Source organism: Fopius arisanus, unplaced genomic scaffold (assembly GCF_000806365.1).
Source record: "Fopius arisanus strain USDA-PBARC FA_bdor unplaced genomic scaffold, ASM80636v1 scaffold00246, whole genome shotgun sequence".
NCBI lineage: Eukaryota > Metazoa > Arthropoda > Insecta > Hymenoptera > Braconidae > Fopius > Fopius arisanus.
In genome coordinates this window covers 21,801-44,047 of record NW_011887985.1, presented here as the reverse complement: position 1 = coordinate 44,047, position 22,247 = coordinate 21,801, and the positions used below count along the sequence as shown (strand labels likewise).

The window sequence follows — 22,247 nt, the reverse complement described above, 5'->3', positions numbered from 1 at the left end:
TTAATAAATCGTTTGATTACTAAAGAAGTTGATTCTCTCTGAAAGATATTCATTCCTAATTATCTACGAATGATCTATCGCTATCAACGAACCCGTCCGCTAAGGTCCATTACATAGATTCCAATTAATATTTACTTCGGAAGTTTTGTACTTCAGGTTTACGATTGGTCCTGGGACCCGGACTGTATTCAATGGGTCTGAAGACCGAAACGCTGTTGCCAGGGATTGCCCCAGACGGCGTCACCAGATGACTACAATTAAGTGTATCAATTCGGTGTATCCATTAAGTGTATTAATTAAGTGCATTCAGTGAGGGTGAATCAATAACTAATGTTAGTTTAGCAGGGTTATACATTTGATTTACTTTTGCTTAAAAATTATCCCCACATTTAGAACTGTTATAGCTTTGGCTATACCAGCAGCTCTACCTGCTATAGCACCTGTTGCACTGAGTCCCGCAAATAGTGGAATTAAAAATGCTGGTAAAATTTCACCAATTTTGGATGGGATGGGGAGAACTCGAGGAGTAGGAGACATTTTTTTCCTCCCTCCAGCATTTTTACCTGCTTCACGTGCATCTTTACGTGCACTCTTCACAGCATTGGGTCCAGGCAGCATGGAGCCTCCGGCAGCTCGTATAATCTGTCGACGTGGTATCTTCTTCTTCACACCTCCTCCTCTACGGTTCTTCCCACCACCAGCACCACAGCTGATGTAGTAGCACTAATATTTAGCGCCATACCGAATTCGTTGCATCTTTATGCGGTTACTCACAGTCCAAGCAGCCGCCTTCTCACCAAGACTAGTGTCTTTCGGTGCAGAGCTTTATCCCCCGGAATTCTATCAGTGGTGTAAGTAGCTGGGAAATTCTCTTTATTTTTTTAATATGCTATATTGTGCTCTTTACACGCCTTGTCTAATTAATTTATCCCAGGATCACCCCGTGCTAATCGTCTAGCCAACTTGGTTCCCGGTCCACAGTACTGGTAACCCGGTATATGCAATGCAATAGGTAACTTGTTGATGATATCGTTGACAATTCCTCTACCCTCCCGCGTTCCTAACACTCTTGCACACCACCATGATTTGGTACAGACTGAAGTAGAAGTCTAGAAATGTCGTGTATTTATGGAGCTTGCTAGCAGTTGTCAAGATGGGGTTTAAGCAGCAAAGTGTGAAGTTACCAGTGCTGAATTCCGATAAAATTACCGAGAAAAAGAAAGATAAACAAAAGAATCGTCACGGCCCACTTTTATGCAATACTGTACGTTCCATTGTCTCTGGGCCCTCAAACTGCGGCAAAACGAATGCCCTGTTCGCTCTCATCACCCACTTCAATGGAGTGAGATTTCAAAATGTATATGTTTACTTCAAGTCCTTAAATTACCCAAAATATCAGTTTTTGAAAAAATTCTTGGCAACAGTGAAAGTTATTGGCTATTTTCCATTCAGTGATCACGAAGAGGTGGTCAGACCTGAGGAAATTCATCCAAATTCTTTCATGATACTTGGTGATGTCGCGTATAAAATACAGGATAATATGGGCGTATTATTTGGCATGGGTCGCCATCAAGGTGTAGACTGCTTCTATGTTTGTCAGACCTATGCACCTATTCCAATACACTTGATACGTAATAATATAAATTGACTCATTCTCTTTCGTCAGGATGAAATGGAATTGAAGTAAATTTATCAGGATCATGTTAATCTAGACAAACCATACCCAGAGTTCAAAGATTTGTGTTCTGCTTCTTGGAATAATGATAAGCATGGCTTTATTGCCATCAATAAAAATTGTGAATTGCATGAGGGACATCGTTGAATTGAACGTAAAATCTTCAACGTACGACCAGCTCTCTTGCAAGAGGAGTCTGACGTATTTTATTATATTGCTGATGCCAGCAAAGCCATTCATCAAATGAATTCATCAATTCGTGAATGAGGCCTTGAAACCTGTAATTAATCAAGGCGCAATCTAGAAAAAAACGAAGAAAGAAATAAATGAAAATATTATTGTGACAAAAGAGGCGGAAGAGGAGAGGGAGTGGACGATTATAAACAGAAAACTACAACAACAATAAGTAGTCCTCAATAAACCTAAAACCGTCAAGTAGTCAAGTTGACTATTCCAAGAATGCGGTGGCCTCACTGTTCGTAGACCCAGCTGATGAATCACATGCTCAATCTGATGTTGGGTATGTCCTGCAGTAGTATCTCAGCATGTTCGGCACAAAAGATGACAGACATTTTGATAAACAATTTGGGGTTCGAAGAGTAGATGGCCAATGCAAAATTGAAAATGCTGAGCTGATCTTCAATGGAGATAGAATGACTATTGGTGACAAGCAGTTTCGCTTAACTCCCGGTTTCGCATCTTTGATATTCCATAGAAATCCAGAAACAGCGAATGTGATATCCACAGATCAAATGCACTATGGTGAAATTCTGCGCCGTACGAATGCACATCGATTGTACTATGATCCAAATAAGGCAGTGAGACGCAAAAATCCTACGGAAAAATTTATACGTATTATTGAACCTCTAATCTCCTCTAATCATATTTTGCATTAACGTTTGAATGCTGAACGTGAAAAAGTTGTTAAACAATTGGAAATCCAAGAGAGGATTCTGAGGGATTTGGAAAGTGTATTTGCTAAGCGTTTCGTGAGAGTCGAGAAAAAATTAGTATTAAACCAACCTGCAATTCCAAAGATTGATGAACAAAGAGATGGAGTCACAAGAGGCGAACAATAGCAGAGGAACTTCATTCATCATTTGTGGGCTGGATGAAACATGACAGGCTGATCTCGTGAATATGATTAAATATGTACACAGCAACAAAAATTATCGATATCTTGTAACTGTAATCGATACTTTATGTATGCATGGGCCATTCCTATTAAATCAAAAAGTGTCAATGACGTTGTGGATACCATGAATCTCATCTTGCCAGAGGGGCGTATTCCAAAAAAACTCCATGTTGATCAAGGCAAAGAGTTTTACAATAAAAATTTCCAAGCTCCCATGAAGCGGCATAACATACGGATGTATTCGACCTTCAGCAACCTCAAGACATCAATGTGTGAACGCTTCAATAGAACATTGAAAAATAAAATGTGGACACAATTCTCAAGATGAAGCATAAAGATCTTACATCCAAGAATGAAAAATCTTTGGTGAAATCAATTTATGGGAACGTACGAAAGGAAAAGGAGGGGAAAAGTAAATGTAAAGTAGGTGATAAAGTGCGAAGCAGCAATTACACAACTGTTTTCGAAATAGGATACACCCTCAACTGGGCAACCGAAACATTTACAATGAAAAAAGTGCAAAATATCGATCTTCTAACATAAAAGCTGGATGATGGGAAAGATGCAATCGAAAGTGGCTTCCACCAAGAAGAGTTAACATCACGTCACTTATCCAGATGTGTTTCTCATTTAGAAAGTGCTGAAGAGGAGGGGGGAGAATGAATACGTATAGTGGCTGGCATTGGATAATACTCAGAACAGTTCGATAGACTCTAATGAAATGTAATTTTATAATAAAAATTTAAAAAAACATTATTTGGAAAAATTTGTGTCTTTTATTCAGTGTAACCATGAGGTAGAGTGTCTGTTGAATGAAGCAAAATTAGTCTCTTGTCATCCTCATAGCTCAGTGCTAATTTATTCTGTTTCACCGTGTAAACTTGATGTTATCGACTTTGAATCAAATACTGAGATTTCACTAGTTTCTTCTACTGAAAGAGACAATTTTTATAGTCTTCAAAAGTAATTGTTGAGGATGACATCTCATCAGTTATTGATAAGTTGGAACACAATAATTTGTCATGTGCATATTGGTGTGTGAGAGCGCTGTTAGTGTTTTTCAACGTACTTTTCGTTAAAAAGAGTGTGTATAGCGTGCTGCTGATTTCGGTTTTTATTGAGCATATCGTCATTGTTACACTGTTCATTTTTACACTCAAGTTCACTCATGAATAAATACTATAATTGTTATCTACAAGTCTGCAGTGCTTCTGATTAAAACAACCTGACCATGTTTCTCTAAGTAACGATATTTCAAACAGTAATTGTTCTCAGTGTTGCGCATTTCACGCCCTTGGCTCGTTTTTTCTCTCGCACATCATCCAACACCTTAAAAGTATAAAGCTTGGGACGCCGGCCGACAAAATCAGTCATAATTTTACGATTACATTCATCCGTCATTAAACCTATCACTTTTGTATTCACTCTTGGTATTTGATACACATTTTCTGTTGGGTAGTCGGAAGTGTCCAACTTCGAAATATATCTTTTGATGAAGTGATAAATGTCGGGAAATTGAACTGATATAAAAGGTTGTCTGTGCCTGTGTACGTTAATTTTGATTGCTTTTCAAACTCACGTTTCACATAATTATAGTGGAAATCGTAGATGTAAATTTTTGACAAGTCCAAGATGGCAACTCCAATGTAAATTGGTTTATTGAATCGGATTTGCACTTGTTTAATGATCGTCATATTATCATCGAAAATTAGACTGCCGTGAAAATTTGGTTGGGCGATGCAAGCTCTCGCGCCATATCTTGACATCTCTGTGCGTTCTCACATTTTCCATCATTTTTTCTAACACCGCATTGCTCATTAAAGTGAAGGAATTAATTTCAAGTTCATTTGTCAATTTTGCTCGCATCTCTGTATCTAAATCCAATTATCCAAATATTCGTACGGAAAAACACCTTTTCACATTAGTAAATGGAATTGCTTAGCGTTGCAATGTGCTCGTGTAATTGTTTTATATTCATCAGTCAAGCAGGAGGTCAATTTTTCTCGGCTACTAGCCATAAAACTGAATTAATCAATAAATCTTGAGTTGAATTTTGTTTATGGAATAGATTTATTGAATGAAATGTATACTTTATTGTGTGAAGGCAGCAACACGACAAATCCATTGATCTCCTTCACCAAATTCAAAATGATAAAATAGACGTCATACCCCGAAAGATTGTGAAAGACCACTGGCATTTCATACGAATTATTGTAGTTTACATTGCATCCACCATGAGCAGCTCCACGATATTTACCTGTGAAGTGGCAATGATCTGGATGTTTAATCTCGGTTAAATTGAATGGCCGCTCACATATATGACACACTTGGGCTGCTGAGAATTCTTGGGACTGTGCAGACGTGAGCGGCTCCATTAGTACAATCGTTCTCAGTTTATCATATACCATCCCTCAGATTTTCTTTAGTTCATCCATGAACCATGCAATACAATCACATTCACGTTTAATTTCATAGCCCATTTCTGACATCACAGCTTCCCATTCTTCGGTTACGAAAATTCGGACAGGTTCCATATCATCATCTGAATTATCATCAGCTGGCGAACAGACAGCTTCCGCCACTCTAACGAATGGTTCTACACCCTATACCGCAGAATCATGCAATGCGATTTCAGCATTCACAGGTGTTCTTGTTGTTGATGTTACCTCGGGATGATGGATATTTCTGGATTCTCGAGGCAGGTGGTGGGTGGATCAATATCCATTGAGTGTACTGATGAGTTTAGCGCACCGCCCAAGCTTTTGTCCTCAGGTGCCGGAGTGTCTCTAGGGAGTCGCGGTCTGGGCTTGCTGGAGAGTCTACAATACCCTTCTCCACAGATGTTGGACTCTTTCGAGACTCAGGGTCTGTTTTTGGACTCTCTGGCGAATCATCCACGTTTTCACCGACATCAGGTGCGATGGGGTGCTGACCTGATTGGGTAGGAGCATCCCAAGCATCATCATCATTATCGGCAAAGTTTCTAATCTCTATCACTTCATCTGACGAGGTGATCGACTCCTTGCACTCCTCGCGTCATCCTCTCCAATAAATTGACGAATTGTGATCACTTCACAAGTTGAAATCCAATTACTTGTTATTGTTGGACGATCAGCAATCACAGACGTCTACTCAGCGAGCGACCCCCCCCCCCCCTTTCAGTCATATTTTTTCATCAAACAGCTGGAGAACTTGAAATATATAAAAATGTTATCACCAGTCCATCTTAATGACTATGGTATTAATATTAGGAATAGGTGAGTGGGCAGACAGGGCTCAATTATATGAAAAAGTGTTTAGTAAGAAGTCCAACGGAAGAATATTTCTCGAAATTTTCAACAGGTTCTGTTGTTTCTCGGTACCGAGACCCTATGAAATCAGATAGGTATTTTTTAAAACTAATATTATGAAAACGTGAGCAAGTTGGTATCCCCCCCCCCCCCCCGACATGCTCAAAATGATTATACCATATACACACAAAAAATTCGGTGGTTGTTGCTCGTTAGAAGATTGAGAGACATCTACAGTCACTCGTGCAATATGGCAGCTGTCATTGATATTGAAGGATTCAAAAATTTTGGCAACGAGTTTCTTGTGAAAGAATTTGCAATTTCCGCACTAGAACTTGATGGTGACGGAAAGTTCACGCATGAGGCAGTTTTAGTCGATCGAATAAAATTAAGTATGGATGTATTTGTGTATAATTTCGTTGAAATCCATAATTCCCTCTCCTCCACCTCCCAATAAGATCAATATTTCAGCTCACATATAAACATGTTCAGGAAATCTCATCAGTTGAATCTTCAATATCGTTCATGTGAGATACCATTCTCCATGAATAGTCAAGTTTAAGATTGCTAAAGAATAAAATTCTTTCGAAAACTATCTCTCAAAATGTCAAACGATAATCAATTTGAGATGTAGGAGGAGCATTATCCATCATTTGAGGCAGCTGCAACAGCAGGAGACATTAACACAGTGTACCGGCGCCTTTTGAAAAATCTTCTCAGACCTACATTGATCACCCTGATAATCGTATCGAAAAGGAAATAGTATATTGCTCACCTAGGGAGGAAAAGTAGACGAGTCCTTTCCACGTGCAAAATTAACACCCGAGCCAAAGGCGAGGGTGGTATGCACGTGGGAATTGCTTGTCTGATTATCTTCCCGAGGGTTGCATATGATTTTTCTGCCGAAATGCGGCGAAACTGACGTTTCTAACCGAACGAAGTGAGGTTAGAATGCTCACTTTCGGTGCATGTAGGCAGAAAAATAGTTGACTGTAGTGCAACCATTTTCATAGTGTCCAGAAGCCCAACAGTTTATTTATCAATATCTCACTGACAAGGGTTCCGATTGAAGAAGTTGACTGCATATTCAAAGCAGACTGAGGCGAAGATGATTGTAATAATATTTTTGTCATTTGTAGTTCAGCCATTACACCAGAATTCATTGTTTAAATACCGTAAGAACAAAATTAATTGACAGGTTGCCGGACACTTGGCTTTCTAAGACGGAATGATCTGTCATTTATTGTAGTTAAAGAAAAATTTCAATAAGCGGTATATACAGCGTGAATCAAAAAGGAATGTACACCGTGTAAGGGGAAGTAGAGGAGGGTTTTTTTTAGAAACCCGTATTTTTTAGTTTTTCAATTAGAAGCTTTGTTAAAAAGTTATGAATTTTTTAAGTTCCGCCAATCAGGCGCTTAGCTCCGCCTAGCGCTGACGCCCCCGAGATAAAATTCTAACATTCTCAATGAAGGGTAAAAAAATCGGTCTCCCGGGGAGTGTACAGGTCGATAGGGAATAGTGCAAAACGCCGAGAAAACATGGTCCCAAAAGAAAAATTTCCGAGATGGCGGAAAAAATCCATAACTCGGAATCCGCTCGGCAGATTCCGGAAAACCCTGGACCATCTGGTCCGGGACATCATCCCCCACAATCCTACAAAAATTCAGGCGCAAGGGCCCATAATTAACCCCTTAAAACAATTAATAATCACAAGGAAATCTAACGCGCGATATCCCACCTGTTGCATACAGCCACTCGTGGCGGCCTCGATTGCGCCACGAGGGAAAACCACGGGCCTTGTTCGTTGGCCGTGGACAATTTCACCCAAAAATCCACTTAAAATTACCCCCAAAACCCCATAAATTACACCGATGACCTCCCAACCGCACTGGGGGATAATTTGAACCGAAATTATTCGGAAAAATCCTCCACAACTTCTCTAAAACCACCCAAAATTTGGGGGACACAACCGACGCCATTTCCATGGCTCGGAAAAATATTACAACCGCCAAAAATTATCGGGGAGCCGCCAAAAAGGGGAAAATAAATCGAAATAACCGGAAAAACTCACGATGGATTTTCTCACTGCCCTTCTCTTTCGTTTTTGGACCATCCTGGTGGCAGCTAATTGTCCTGGTGTCCTCGGGATGGTGCACTATCACGTCTCACTACTCACTCACGTGTCGATGCTATCGCGGTTAATGCGTAACTAATTTTCGGAGGTCAGTGTCGCGCTGCGCTGACCCCCTAATCACGCCTACCAATCGATCGGGTGTCGATTGGTGGATCCCTCTACCCTATTCTGGGTCAAACCCTTCGCGGGAGAATTAATTCAAATTTGAATTAATTCCCCATCACTAAAATTAATTCCACCATGCGTATCTCCTCAGGATCGGTTCCCCTGGATTCTCGGGACTGAAAGACCTTAATCTCTAACCTTAACCTAATATTTCTAAACTTAACCGTTAATTAATTTCTGGCAATCCGCCGAGATAACGACTGATTTTATCTCGTGCGGCCTTCCACCCGTATTCAGTCTTGGCAATTCGTAAGGGTAGTGACTGAATCTACCCCGTACGACCTTCCACCCGCAATCAGTCTTTGGCAATCCGTCGGGGTTGTTAATATTTTTACCCCGTACGGCCTTCCACCCGTACCAATCAGCCCCTTAAACCCTTTCACCTGGAGCGCCGGCGTCTTTCGCCGGACCTAACCCGATCCTGAAACTCACCTTAACCTTAACCCTAAATTCCCTGAACCACCCCGAAGGGGGAAAATCCTAATATCCCTAAACCTAACCTACGTCCCAACTGCCTCTCTCTCTCTCTCCATTTTTGGATTTTTATTGGGGATCCTAACGGGCATCCCCGATGCTCGTTACACCATATTAACATATCCTAAACGCATCCTGAATAACTTAAAATACACCCTGCTTCCACCGCTGCTCTGAGAGAAATAATTCTCTCACATCAATATTAAATGAATATTTGATGATCTCCAACAGCCACGTGCACGAATCTCTGGGTCACTTCCGGCGTCAAGGTAAATTAATGAAAATAAAACAAATAAAATCAATCAAACATATTTTCTTTCACTCTACTCAAGACTCTCGCCACTGAAAGGGACTTCCCGTCTGGTGGAAGTCTCTGAAATCGCGAAACGGTCGAGAAATAGTAACGGGTGAAATACCATGTTACAACTCATAGATCATCATTAACTTTTCAATGATGCAAGAATTATTACCGAGAGCTTCGGTCGTCCTCCTAGCGTACCGAAAATGAAAAGTAGTTAATTGTAGTGCGACCATTTTTATTGTTTCCAGAAGACGAACATCTTTATTGATCAATAACTCACCACCAAGGGCTAACTACAGAGTAGATTCTAATAGGTTGGCGAATTAGATCAGATATTCGAAACGGATGGACCATTAGATCATTGTAGTAATCATTTTTTGATGTGTAGCCGCGAGGTAACTTTGCGAATCTTTAGATTTTTAATTAGATTAATAAATGCGGAGGCTCGGACTGGCCTCCACAATGCCACCGAACTCAAGTTAGAATTATTGTAACTCCGCTTGTTTGAGGTTCGTATTATATGTGCAGCCCGGCTTTTTTTGCCAGTCTTAACGCATCGGTTGCCTCCTTGCTCGCGATTTGACTAGTGGTAAGGAAAACCGTGGCCCACCAGCATAGTTTCGCCGCTGCTAATGCCATACAGTCGCACAGGATGTATAAACTGTCCTCTTTTGTTTCATTGCAGAATCTGCATTTGCATCTCTGCAAGGGTCCGGCATAAGATGGCAGATGCACTTTTACTGTGATGCAAGTTGATCTGAACAATTTCGATCGACCCGTAAGCCATTGAAGAGCTCACTTGTCTTTCTCGGTCGCTCCTTGTCCATCAGTGCGGTTCTTTTCGAGCATCTTGATCGACGCTCTTTGAGTCCCGCAATGAGGTCCAGAATTGCAGGCTTTTAGACACTGTAGGGTCTTCTCGCTGACAATGGCAGTAAAATGGGCGCACGGGGCTTCCTTAATGATTTGTAATTTTTTGTAGTTGGTGTATGTTGTTTTTGAATTGTCATGACTGACCAATATATTTCATAAAGGGTCAATAACTATAGAATGATGTAATGAATTGCAGTTCACACATTTTTGTAAGTTGTGGAAAACTACGTTTTGTTTTTTTTAATAAATCACTGAAACGGATCAATTACAGGCTTGATTGTGATCAATACAGCATTTTTACCATGCACTCAAAGAACCTTGACCTGTCAATGATTGTTGCAGGCATTTCTTCATTTGTAGTTGAGCGATCACTTTAAGATCGCTGTATAAACCACTTTAAGGATAAAATTTATCGGTGACTCGCCGCATACATGATATTCAGAGTCAAAATGGCTTCTACTTTTTTGTAGTTAGTGTAGAATTTTTTTCCAGGCTATAAATTTTCACAAATCACGAATAACTATAGATTGATACTTACATGATTACTGAGAGTATCGCTCGTCTTGCCACAGTATCAAGAATGGAATGTAGGAGATTCTAGCAACAACATATTTTCATAGTTTGAGAAAAACGAATTTTTCCGGTTTTTAATAAGTCACCGATAAGGACTAATTACAGGCATGGTTCTTACCGATTCAAATTTATAATCATGTTTTCAAAGCAAGGTATCACGTAGAAGATTGTAGAATAATTTCTCCATTAGTAGTTGAGCGATCTCTTCAGGATTGACGATTAAACTACTTTAAGGAGGAAATTGATAGGTGAGTCGCCGGATACTTGATATTCACAGTCAAAATAATTTGCTGTTTTTTAAAGTTGCTGTAAAATTTGTATACACGTAACAAATTTTCATAAATCACGAATAACCATAGAATGATTTTAAAATTAGTAGTGAGAATTTGGCTCATATTCCAACATTAAGAAGAATGGAATGTAATGCATTCTAGTAAAAATATTTTAATAGTTTGTGAGGAACAACTATTTTTCTACAAATAATTTCACGAATTCCATTGTATTTTGTAGTTCAACATTTTGTTAATGCTCCGGGAAGGGGAAATTTTAAACTATTGAGTTAAGGAGAGAATAATTTGTGACGGACATCAAAATTTGTGGAGCGGGAGAGAAGGAGAGGACCACGCTAACTCATGGTCCCACAAATTGTGGAGAAGAAGAAAAGAAAAAAAAACTAATTAAATTAATGACCGCCTTTTCGCGAATCTCTGCGAATCGGCCGACGGTTACGCCTATTACGGAGCGGATTTAGGGGAGGGTTCCCGTCGGGAAAATTTTAGGAGAGGTTAGGTTTAGGGAATAATTCAGGGAATGATTAATTGCAGGGGAAATCGTGTCGGTCCTCTAATCGCGCCGCCAAAAGCGATAATTAAAATTATCATCCGACGTGGGCTGAAGGAACTCCGTTCGCGAAATCTGCCCGCGATGAACAATCTGGCTGCAAGTGCCAGCACCCCAAAGGGAGGGATCCGTAAGGTGTTTTCGAATACGTTTAAGGGTGGCAGGTCATTAGGGGTGTTACGGCTAACACCCCCCTGAATTGCCGATTGTGTTTGTCGCGTAGGGTGTTTTCAGGTAAAAATTTTCTGTCCATGGATCCCCGGGGAGCCGACCGGGTAAGGCTAGTCGCGATAATCGCACTTAAGGGTCACAATTCGGAGATTTATATTCCCTTATTCAAATTTGAATGGGAAGGTCTAGCGCGCTGGGTGACGCCGGCTATCTTTTTGGCAGTTATCACCAGGACACGAAGGTGATAAGGGAGTTTGTTCACGAGGATGCAAAAGGACGCAATGGGAGGATCCGACCCTGGGCACAAGGCCCGTGCCAAGGTCAGAGAATATTCTAATTAATTCTCCTAGTCACCCCGGTGACTTGAGACCCGTTCTTGTGATTCACGAATGAAAAATATCCCGTTCGATCAACGGATCGAACGGCGTTTTCCCTGCGTTGACGTGTTCGCGAATGTTTTTCGGCCACGGTTGACCTGGAAACCATAGCCGACCGCGTGTGAAGGGTTATTAATCCCAGGGGACCGTCCCCGTAGAAGTTTTGGGTCATTCCGTGTGAAAATGCCAGTAAAAATTCCCGGAGAAACCGTCAAAAACCCCCGTGGAATGTGAGAATTTTTCTCGATTGGCCTTGATCGGCATACGTGCTATCAAGGCCTTGGGTATTTCCCCCACTACGCTCCGCTTACTGTCGAGCGAGAACTCTGGGTCAACGGCATTGGAAAATTCTCGTTCCAGAAAACTGAGATATCTCGATCCCCGTACGCGGTGAAAATCCCTAATTTTGGGAGGATGTACGCGAGTTATCCCCCTCGGTGGTGGACTTTACTCGGGCTCGATCGGTTGACCCGTTATGGCCCGGGGAAATTAAAACCGTTAAGAACTTATCATAACGCGCCCCGTGCACGTTGAATTTCGCGCTATATCTCCCGCGCACTATTCCCAACTCTCTCTCTCTCTTCCTCTTCGCCTCCTTCTGGTCCTCTCGGAGGATTTTCGCGGCGATTTGCCAGATTTGGGCTATAATCGACGGCCCTTCAATAGTCTATTTCGATAATTTAAAATACCGATCGCTCCTTAAATCGTCGATTGGTAATTATCTTGAGGTTACACGGGGTTGGGAAAATCCTGCACCGCGCAGAACTACGTGGAAGTTCTTTTTCATGGTTTGAGACTGATAGCAATCGATTCTACGGGGCCTCCGAATCATTCAGGGATTTTGTACCGTTGACCTCGGTCAACTGGAGAGAATTTCATAACTTGTTGAAATCGTCGAATAAAGCAGTCAGTTAAAGTGAATTAATAGACGGAGCAGGATTTTTTGGCGCCACCTTTTTGGCGCCGGATTTTTTGGCTCGCAGGCTTTTTGGCGCCCATATATATTTTCGCGAATTAAAATTTATGTGGGAATAATTTTCGAAAATTTAAAAATGTCTGAGAATTTTTCAATGGGCGCTATGTAAATATTGACAGTTGTCTGTTTTGGTTTGGAACGCTGGGTGTCGAAATATTTGCGCTGAGAAGAGGAAAATAATACGAGAAAGATAGGGAATGAAATAACTCATGAAGCTTAGTATATATTTTTATATCATAAGTCATGGAGATGTGCAGTATGAAGGTAACCTTTTCTACAAGGACAAAAAAAACGTATATATATATATATATATATGTTTTTATGATATATTTATATTTTCATTCTTCCCGTAGAACTATTTTTCTCTCGCACTTATAATTCTTCGATTTTTTCTTCATTCATTTTCGATGGAAAAAATGTCACCTTGCGTTCTGCGCATCTTCGTAACTTTTATTTTTCAGCGCCGAAATTTCATTGGGCGCCCAAAAAATCAGCGCCAAAATGTATCGGCGTCAAAAAAGGGACGCCAAAACGTCGGCGCCAAAAAGTCGCATACCGATTAATAGAGCCTATTTTTTCTTTCTTCGTATTTCTCTCAGTTGTTTTTTTGGAACATTTGTGCCCTTTTCCCCCGAATCCACCTCTCTCTCCACAACCTAGCACTATAACCACAACCTATCCGTTACCTCTCCCTTAACCCTTTCGCTGCGCTAGATTGAGTAAGTTTGGAGTTCCGTTCTGATTTTTCGTTAGGCTTAAGCTGATTCGACCTCGACCTTAGAAAATTAGCTGGCGCCCGGCAACCTTTTTAGGTCCCGATTTTTGTCCGTGTTTTTTTTTGTATCGGCGAGGAGGCCATAGGGAGGAAGGACGAAGGTGACAGGCATTTTCGGTCGTGAGAAAATGTCACGTCACAAATTATTGCAATAAAATAATTCATCATTTTATTAGAAAAATGATTTATGGAGTCATTGGTTCAATTCACATCGAATATTTAAAAGCAAATAAATGAATCTTTTTGCTTTACTTCTAATTCGTTCAATTTTCGAATTTGCAACGAACTAGAAATCCCATTATGTAATTCCCACAAAGTGGAAAGTTTATTATTTCTTAAAATTAGTGGTCGATAATGTCCTTGAAGAAATTTAATAGCCCCGACTAATTTGTAAACTCTACCACCAAAGTTTAAACAAATAGGTAAATCTGTAAGTGATAATTGTTTTTCATAGTCTTCGTGGTAGTTTTAATTCCTAGCAAGACTGTCCCATTGTAACGATTCTAAGTCAATAAAAAGATGATCACCATGTTTGAAGGAGGTTGTTCTCTTTGCATTGCAAGTTTTACAGGATTCCCAATATTCCCGATTCAATTCACTTAGCGATTCTGGAAGGCCTGCTATACCGTTTTTATACAATGGACTTAGATCAATGTTCAAAGCTGTTACACTTCGTGAGGTTGGCCTATTGCGACCATGACAAGTTCTAATTGTGGCGAGGGAAGGTACATTCTTCAAAATTTCATCTGCTACATTACTAATATGATGCTCGCTTGAATGAGCGATGTTATTCCATTTTTCTTTTGACTGTCATCGTAGTCATCAAAATCGCTACTATCTGCACATATCCTCCAGAATTTCCTTGATTTGATCCGCTTTAAGAACTGAAGTCTTCATGTATTTTTAAAGCAACGTTTGAGCACGGAAGTAAAGATCTTCAGGATTGTCTGTATCAACCTTAGAAGAGAGTGCGATAATTAACGTAGCATGTAGAGTTGACTTGAACGATTCTAAGTCCGTTCGGTGAATTGATGTTCCATCCGCTCGGACAAAGAAATCTTTTATGTGCGGTCGATCTTTTGGGAAGCATTTCCATTTCCCAATCATTCTAAGAAGGTGGACAATATCCAAACGTAAGAGTAGATACACATGCGAAGAAGATAACTGAGAAAATCCTTCATTTAAATACTTTTCTAGGCTGCATTGGTTGAATGCCATAGAGATAGCATTCAGCTGAGCAACAGAGTGATCTGAGATGATTTATTTTGGGATTTTAGCTCCTACCCGCAGTCATTCTCGCGAGAAGAACGCAATTGTATTCGCATCATGTTTCTCCGACATTATTTGAAATAAAGGGAATGTTTGTTTTTTACAAAATGTCACACCGTGATACAAGAATGTCGAGCTTTTTGAATTGACTTCTGCTTGCTTCGGCGAATGTGGGGGACTTGGTTTCAGTGCAATTGTCAAAAATTTTACAGTAGTGAGGGCAATTTTAATGAACGTTTTAATTAGAATCCAACATTTTTTCATCGATACAAATATAATGTTTTTCAACTCATAAAATGGAGAATAAACTTGAAAATTGAAAAAATCTTTCTGATGTACGTTTTCGTAAGCTCCCCGCCACCATTCAATGCAATAGTATATTGCTCACCTAGGGAGGAAAAGTAGACAAGTCCTTCCCACGTGCAAAATTACCACCCGAGCGGAAGGCGAGGGTGGTATGCACGTGGGAAATGCTTGTCTGATGATCCTCCCGAGGGTTACAGACGATTTTTCTGTCGATATTCTAACCTCACTTCGTTCGGTTAGAAACGTCACTTTCGGCGCATATAGGCAGAAAAAAAAATTATTATTTCATGTTATTATACTGGTTATGTTGGATCGTATCTTTGTTTTACTCCATGGAAAATTGACTCCACTTTGGAACACCATGCATCCAAGAAGCTGAGTGTTTTGTTTATCCAACGCGTACGTGCTCACCGGTAAACACACACAGCAACGTGAGCAGTTTTGTTCACATTTCGATCTCAATGTCAAATTTTCGAGTTTAAAATGATTCCACACCTTTGATTTATAAAAAATATTCATCTTTTGTTATTAGTTTGAAACCGTAACAATTTTGAAAAAATCTCTCCTCTATCTTCAAAATTGTATGTAGTAGTTCTAGTTATCGACCTCTCCTCCTGGAGCCTTGTCGATAGTTTCCTTCCGCTCGTATCTATCTGCTCTTTGCGAATGGGATTTTTCCTTTATCTAATCGGTGCTACTATTCTGTCGGTCTCCAGGGAGTATCGCTAGGGTTCCAGGTTCCCTAAAGTGCGTGGTGGCTCCTGAGTCGACGGTTTTTCCGATAGTTTGGTTGGTCTCTGCGCGCCTAACCTCTTCCGGTCACTGGATTCTGGATAATCTCCTAGCCTTTCTGTTTCGTTATGTTTTTTTCTCGTTGTCATGGCTATTTTAATCTTCTAATCATCTTCATCAATTATTTCCTACTGGGAGAGAGGCCGGAGTAGTTGAGGTTATCCTCGACCTTTTCCGTTCTTCTCTCACCTTCGATTTCGGGGTATAATTCTAACTAGCCTAATTATTTCTAGAGAGAAAGGAAGGTGAAGTTCCATTGTCTCAGTGGTTCCTTTAGTTTTATCCTTTTTTTTAATTTTCGGGATGATTATATTTAAGAATGATGCTGAACGTGCTTAAAATTATATAAATAATATGAAAGAAACATTTTTTGATCCAAACCTCAAGCGAGATTCTGAGCTTTGTACCGTGAAGTATTCTGGTCATTTTGAAACTTCATGCACCCAAATCCACTAGAAATTGTGGTCCAAGTCAATTTTGTAATGAAAAAAAAACGCAAATTCATACTGTTGACTGTTGTCCAACTCGTTCTATTTCTAGTCCAGCCAATCATCGTATTTTTCCAGTACGAAATTTTTCGGGCACTATGGATACCAAAGTTTTGCAATGTTCATCTGACGTGAGAAAAAAAAATTTAATTTTACCGGCGTGACCCTTTAAGTAAGCCAGAAACACGAGTGTTAAGAAGTCCGGACGAGGAGCGTAGGTAATCGAGCGAAGGGTTCGCAGGAAAAATGTGAGGAAAATCAAACACGATAATCGAGTGAAAATCGCTTAGACCTCTAGGAAATTAGATCTCTAGAGAACCCAGAAACTCTAAACAGGCTCGGAGAATAATCTTCCCCGTTTATTGTACCATATAATCGATGAAATTATAAATCATATTTAACGAAAGAAAACAGTTTGCCTAGAGTGAAAGGTTATCGAGTAGATAAGCCTGCGAATTTAAGCAAGTTCTGCGAGATCGGCGGGCGATGGGGGGAGGGGGAAGGTAGAGGATATATCCATGATTCTGTCAAACCATCCCCTATTTCAGAGTGTATGGAGATAAAAGTAATTGGAGGAACCCGTAGGGAAGAACGGCGCCATTGGTTACGCAACTGGGTTCCGTAACGGGCATTTTCCTCCTGCTGGGAGCGCCCTGGCTTCGATTTGCAAGGATCTTGCGGGGATTTGGGCTTCCACCATCCAAGTTACCACCGGAGTGCATCAAAGACATTAAGTGCTGGCATTTTCCTCACTGTTCTGCTACAATAGTGTGCTTAAACTCCCATGATTGCGACAGACGTGCGATAGCTATTCTCATTGCCTGTGAGAAGCACATGTGTATTGCGTGAATAAAGTTTTGACATTTGTTTCTTGCCATTCTTCTTTTCTAAGAAAGCACTACACAGTGAAAGTAGTTTTAATAGGGGTAAGGGTCGGAGTCATAGAAAAGCAATCCACACCTGAAAAAATGGTTATAATATATTCGCCGGCGGTCGCCAAATACCACGCTACGGTACTTACGCTCACAATGGGAATATTAGATGGATAGTATATTGCACATCAAGGGCGGAAAGTCATAAGTCATGTTTTCCCCCATGAGGTGCACATGCTCTTTTCCAACACACCTACATGAAATGTTCGCACTTTGCTCCCTGATAAGCGGGAAGGAAAGGGAATAGTTTCCGCCCTAGGGTGGAAAGTTTTGACTTTTCGAGCTTGGCAGTATCTTCCTAAAGGCGGGACATGTTCGGTTGCGTTCCGCTCTTCAGACAGCAGAACACGAAGTTCCCTTTGCAATCATGTTGAAACAGTATATTCTGCGCCAAAGGAGGAAAACAAGGCATTCTAACCCGTGTGTGTATTACCGATATGAGGCGAAGTTGAGGGTGGTAAGGACGCGGGTTTAAATGTTCTTTTACCTTTCCTTCCTTTTCGCTCTTCATGCCGATAATATTTTTGCAATTGGATGAGCTCAATTGACGCGGTTGACATTTTTGGCGTTAGGTGCTCAAAAGTCGATCGTTTTCAGTTAATTAATTTATGTTCCCGATTGAACAGTGTGTAAACATTTTTAAATGTTGTTCAAGGCACTTTTACGTATCTATCGGTGTATCGGAGGCAAGTGGGAAGAGCAGATAGAAAATAAAAAATTAAAAAAGCGTGCAAAAACCATCAGAAATAATCTTTCGCTCTACTTACTTTGTGTTTTCATAAATTTTCATTTCCTTGTCACTCAGATTTGCCAATTGATTGTGTTCATTTATTATTGTTGCAGGATTTGAAAGCCGATATAGAATTCAACCCTAGTTTCCATCCAAATGATCAAACTGAACTATCTCCTTCAGGCCCAGACGTTGAAAAATTAGAGTTCAATGTCGACGATGTCATAAGAGTAACTGTGAATCAGGCGATAGCGAAATATAAAGACTGGGCTCAGAGTCGTTTATCAATAGATCACCACATATCCGAAGTATTCGGTAAAAAGCAGTGCAAAACGATTGGTATTAGTCCTGATGCAATGATGCAAATAGCATTTCAATTAGCTCTTTACAAACGTGAGGGAAGAGCAGTGGCTACATACGAATCCTGCAGCACCTCTGCTTTCAAACATGGTCGCACTGAGACAATAAGATCATGTACGAACCAAACCAAAGCTTTGTGCAAAGCGATCGTAGAGAATCGTTCCTGTAAAACATATGATTATGAGTATAAAAAGTTGATTATTCAGTGTAGTGAGGCACACAACGCGCTCACCAAACAAGCGGCTATGGGTCAAGGTTTCGACAGACATTTATTTGCATTGAAAAAAATTAACGAACAGAATGAAAGTGGGAACCTTGCATTAATTTTCAAGGATCCAGCGTACACTAAAATGAATCATAATATTCTATCGACTTCTACTTTATCCAGCCCTCACGTCCTGGGAGGAGGCTTTGGTCCTACTGTGGAGAATGGCTATGGTATCGGTTACATGATTCAAGATAATCGACTTGGATCAGTTGTCACGAGCTACAATAATCATCGCGATGCGACAGAATATATAAGGTATTTGAAATCAGCCTTTGAGGATATTCATCAAATTCTGCAAGCCAAGTGAATTAGCCTTGATGAATTTTTATAATTTGGGATATATTTGTAAAAATGAATAAATTGGGTGGTGCCAAATGGTATGATTAGTATGTCTTTTAGGAACCCGTCCCAGTACCCAGTCCCAGTCCCAGTACGCAGTATCACGGCATAATTCCCTACTCGCCCTTCTCTCTAGTTCACTTATAATGAACTCTACAACCTATCAGTTCCTTTTCCGACGATGGAAATTTTCTCATCATTGGGAGTCGAACGTGCACTACTGGAATGCTCTGGTCATAGGGCCAGCCCGCTGACGACGGATGTCCTCGTTTTTAGTTGTATTTGACTTGTTTTTATTCAGATTCATTTGTTATTTCTCTAATAGAACATTGGACTTCAAGGAAAAATTGTAAGTAATTTAAGCAGACGATAATGGCTTTTTGTGAATTAAATTGAAATTAGTGTTAATAACGCGTAATCATTCTAGAGAGGATTTTATTAATGACTTTTCCAATTTTTCAAATTCTATCGCGTTTTTTTAGTCTACTTAAACTTATTAACATCTACTTAATACATATTAATATTGATTTACATAATATTTTTGTTCTTGATATCCTAAGCATGAGTTGTCGGGGGGATAATTTGGAACTCCCCCCGTAATTAAGTATTTCTGCCTACATGCGCCGAAAGTGAGCATTCTAACCTCACTTCGTTCGGTTAGAAACGTCACTTTCGCCGCATATCGACAGAAAAATCGTATGCAAGCCTCGGGAGGATAATCAGACAAGCATTTCCCACGTGCATACCACGTGGTAATTTTGCACGTGGGAAGGACTTGTCTACTTTTCCTCCCTAGGTGAGCAATATAATATTCTACCGAAAAGGCCGAATAGTGGCGCCTGCGTTCGCAGTTTGAAAATTATACAGCTGAAATGTCATTTATCCGCATCAATTTATATCATAATTTCTCTGTAAATATTCACCAGTAAAACTAGATTTTACAGCATCTGGCGGCCATCCAGCTTTATGTTTTACCGGTAACCCTTTCGGTTACTTCCAGTGGGATTGCTTATGTCCTCTCTCGGTTCATTCTCCATTTCTATCGCCGAGTGCTTCCTTATACTTTATCTCGATGTTCTGACGGGCCCATTGGTTTTTGCGGTAATGCTAGATTTCTATATCAGGATAATTCGACACAGTAACTTACTAGCTGTTCAACCGATCAGCCTGAAATTCTGACTTGAATATTGGTTGACTAATTTTTACTTTTACATGTCGTCTAAATTATTTTATTTCGTGATGCAAGCGAGAACAGCATGATAATTTTTAGCGAGTATTTAAAATGTTTCTATCTTTGTTTGTTAATTTAAGCAAGATTAAATATTTTATTACCAAGCAATGTTCAATTAATTCGGAAGGGAATAAACGTAGCCATTTCTTAATAGGGCAATAACTGCAACTCAGCTGCCTCCGCGGGATAGATATTGATTGGTCGGCAGCTGTCCTTAAAATTATTTGTAATTTTTTATTCTTACTCGTTTTATGGAAAAATGTTCTGACGCTCGACTTCTGTAAGATTGCTTTGTCGCCGAGGACTGCCTATCGTTGTTTCTTCTTCCGCAGAAGGCAAAACTACATCACATCATATATGTATATGCTCTTATATTATACTCTCCGCACATATATAGATATCTAGTTATGTAATGAAGATTTTGGAGACACTTGGGATACCTGTCTTCGATCATTCGAGATACTCATTATATATAACAAGGACTGCACACGGCGCCTATCTTTCATTTTTTCCGCTTCTTTTGACCCAAATACTAGCATATGCCTAATATAAAACATATTGTGGAAATTGCATATTGGGGCCTACGACAATCAATAATTGGATAGCTGCTCTGGGGACGTATAAGTTTTTTTTTTGAGGTTTTACTGTAAGGACGTTTGGAATTAGTCCATTTTTCGCATTTGCTCGCACTTCAACAGACGCAACGGATATTGAGTTTACTTGTTGGTAAATTTCGTCTTTTAGCCCTGATCATACATGTTGGATGGATTAAAAAAATTGACAACACTAGTGGAGGAGGCTGGGGTACAGGACATGGAATTAGAAATCACCTTTGCTGACTTGTTCTTAAAAGAAGAGTCGCTTTCGATTATTTGCTAAAAAGATTTCCTCGAATCAAGATTCATCCTAGTTATTGACAGAACACAGTGAACCGTCTTTTTTTCATGAAATTCATCAATTCCAAGGCAGACATTATAGACGAGGGAGGGCCTTTGCTATAATATGTCAATTTTGAGGACTTACCCATTCAAGAATAATTATGGGAGCTGTCATATATCAGTTACTTCAAGGACGGACAGAAATTATCAGGAACTCTATCATAGTATATTCAGTTTGAGAACTTACTTCCACATGGAAAGATAACTATCAGATCTTCCATGTATCTGTTACATCAAAGACTGAAAGAAATTATAAGGAACTATGCCATAGTATGTCTATTTGGAGGGCTTACTTCTGTATTTAAGGATAACTATGTGGACTTTCATATATCGGTTCCATTGAAGACTGAGCAAAATTTTTTAAACTTTATTATCGTTAGTATGGCTGATTACTGATGCCTGATTACTTTTATTCTATTTACCGCAATGGTCCGAACATGATTGAATACATTGATGAATGGTTTTCCAATTATTTTTGAATGTCTATCCATAAATTGAGATGTAGGTGGAATTGAGTAAATTCATTTCGGTTCTTTGTTCATCTATATGAGTTTCGGGGTTTGACGTTTTTATCCAGACATTTTTCTTTTGCGATCACCAAAACAATTCACATAACAAAAATACGTGTCCTGCTGAAGTCGGAGGAAGAGCTCCTACGGTGTCGATGGATATTCGTTCGAAGCATTCGCTTGGTGTTTCTGTTATTAGCATTGGCTGATTGAACTTTATTCGTCTGATCTTCTGCAGCTGGCAGATGCGGCATTTCTTGACCATTCGTTCGATTTCTTGTTTCATTCCGGGCCAGTAGAATCTTTCTCTCACCCTGTGGAAG

General features: G+C 40.0%; 1 protein-coding gene across 1 annotated transcript in view; it reads left to right on the top strand.

Annotated features, from left to right (window-relative positions):
* Positions 1-19,287, top strand: part of LOC105272722 (carnitine O-palmitoyltransferase 2, mitochondrial) — a 32,194-nt gene extending 12,907 nt beyond the window's left edge. Inside the window, exon 2 of the mRNA XM_011314948.1 lies at positions 18,393-19,287. Within this exon, the coding sequence (XP_011313250.1) occupies positions 18,393-19,214 (822 nt within the window). The 3' untranslated portion in view covers positions 19,215-19,287. The remainder of the gene's footprint in view (positions 1-18,392) is intronic.
* The last annotated feature ends 2,960 nt before the right edge of the window (positions 19,288-22,247 follow it).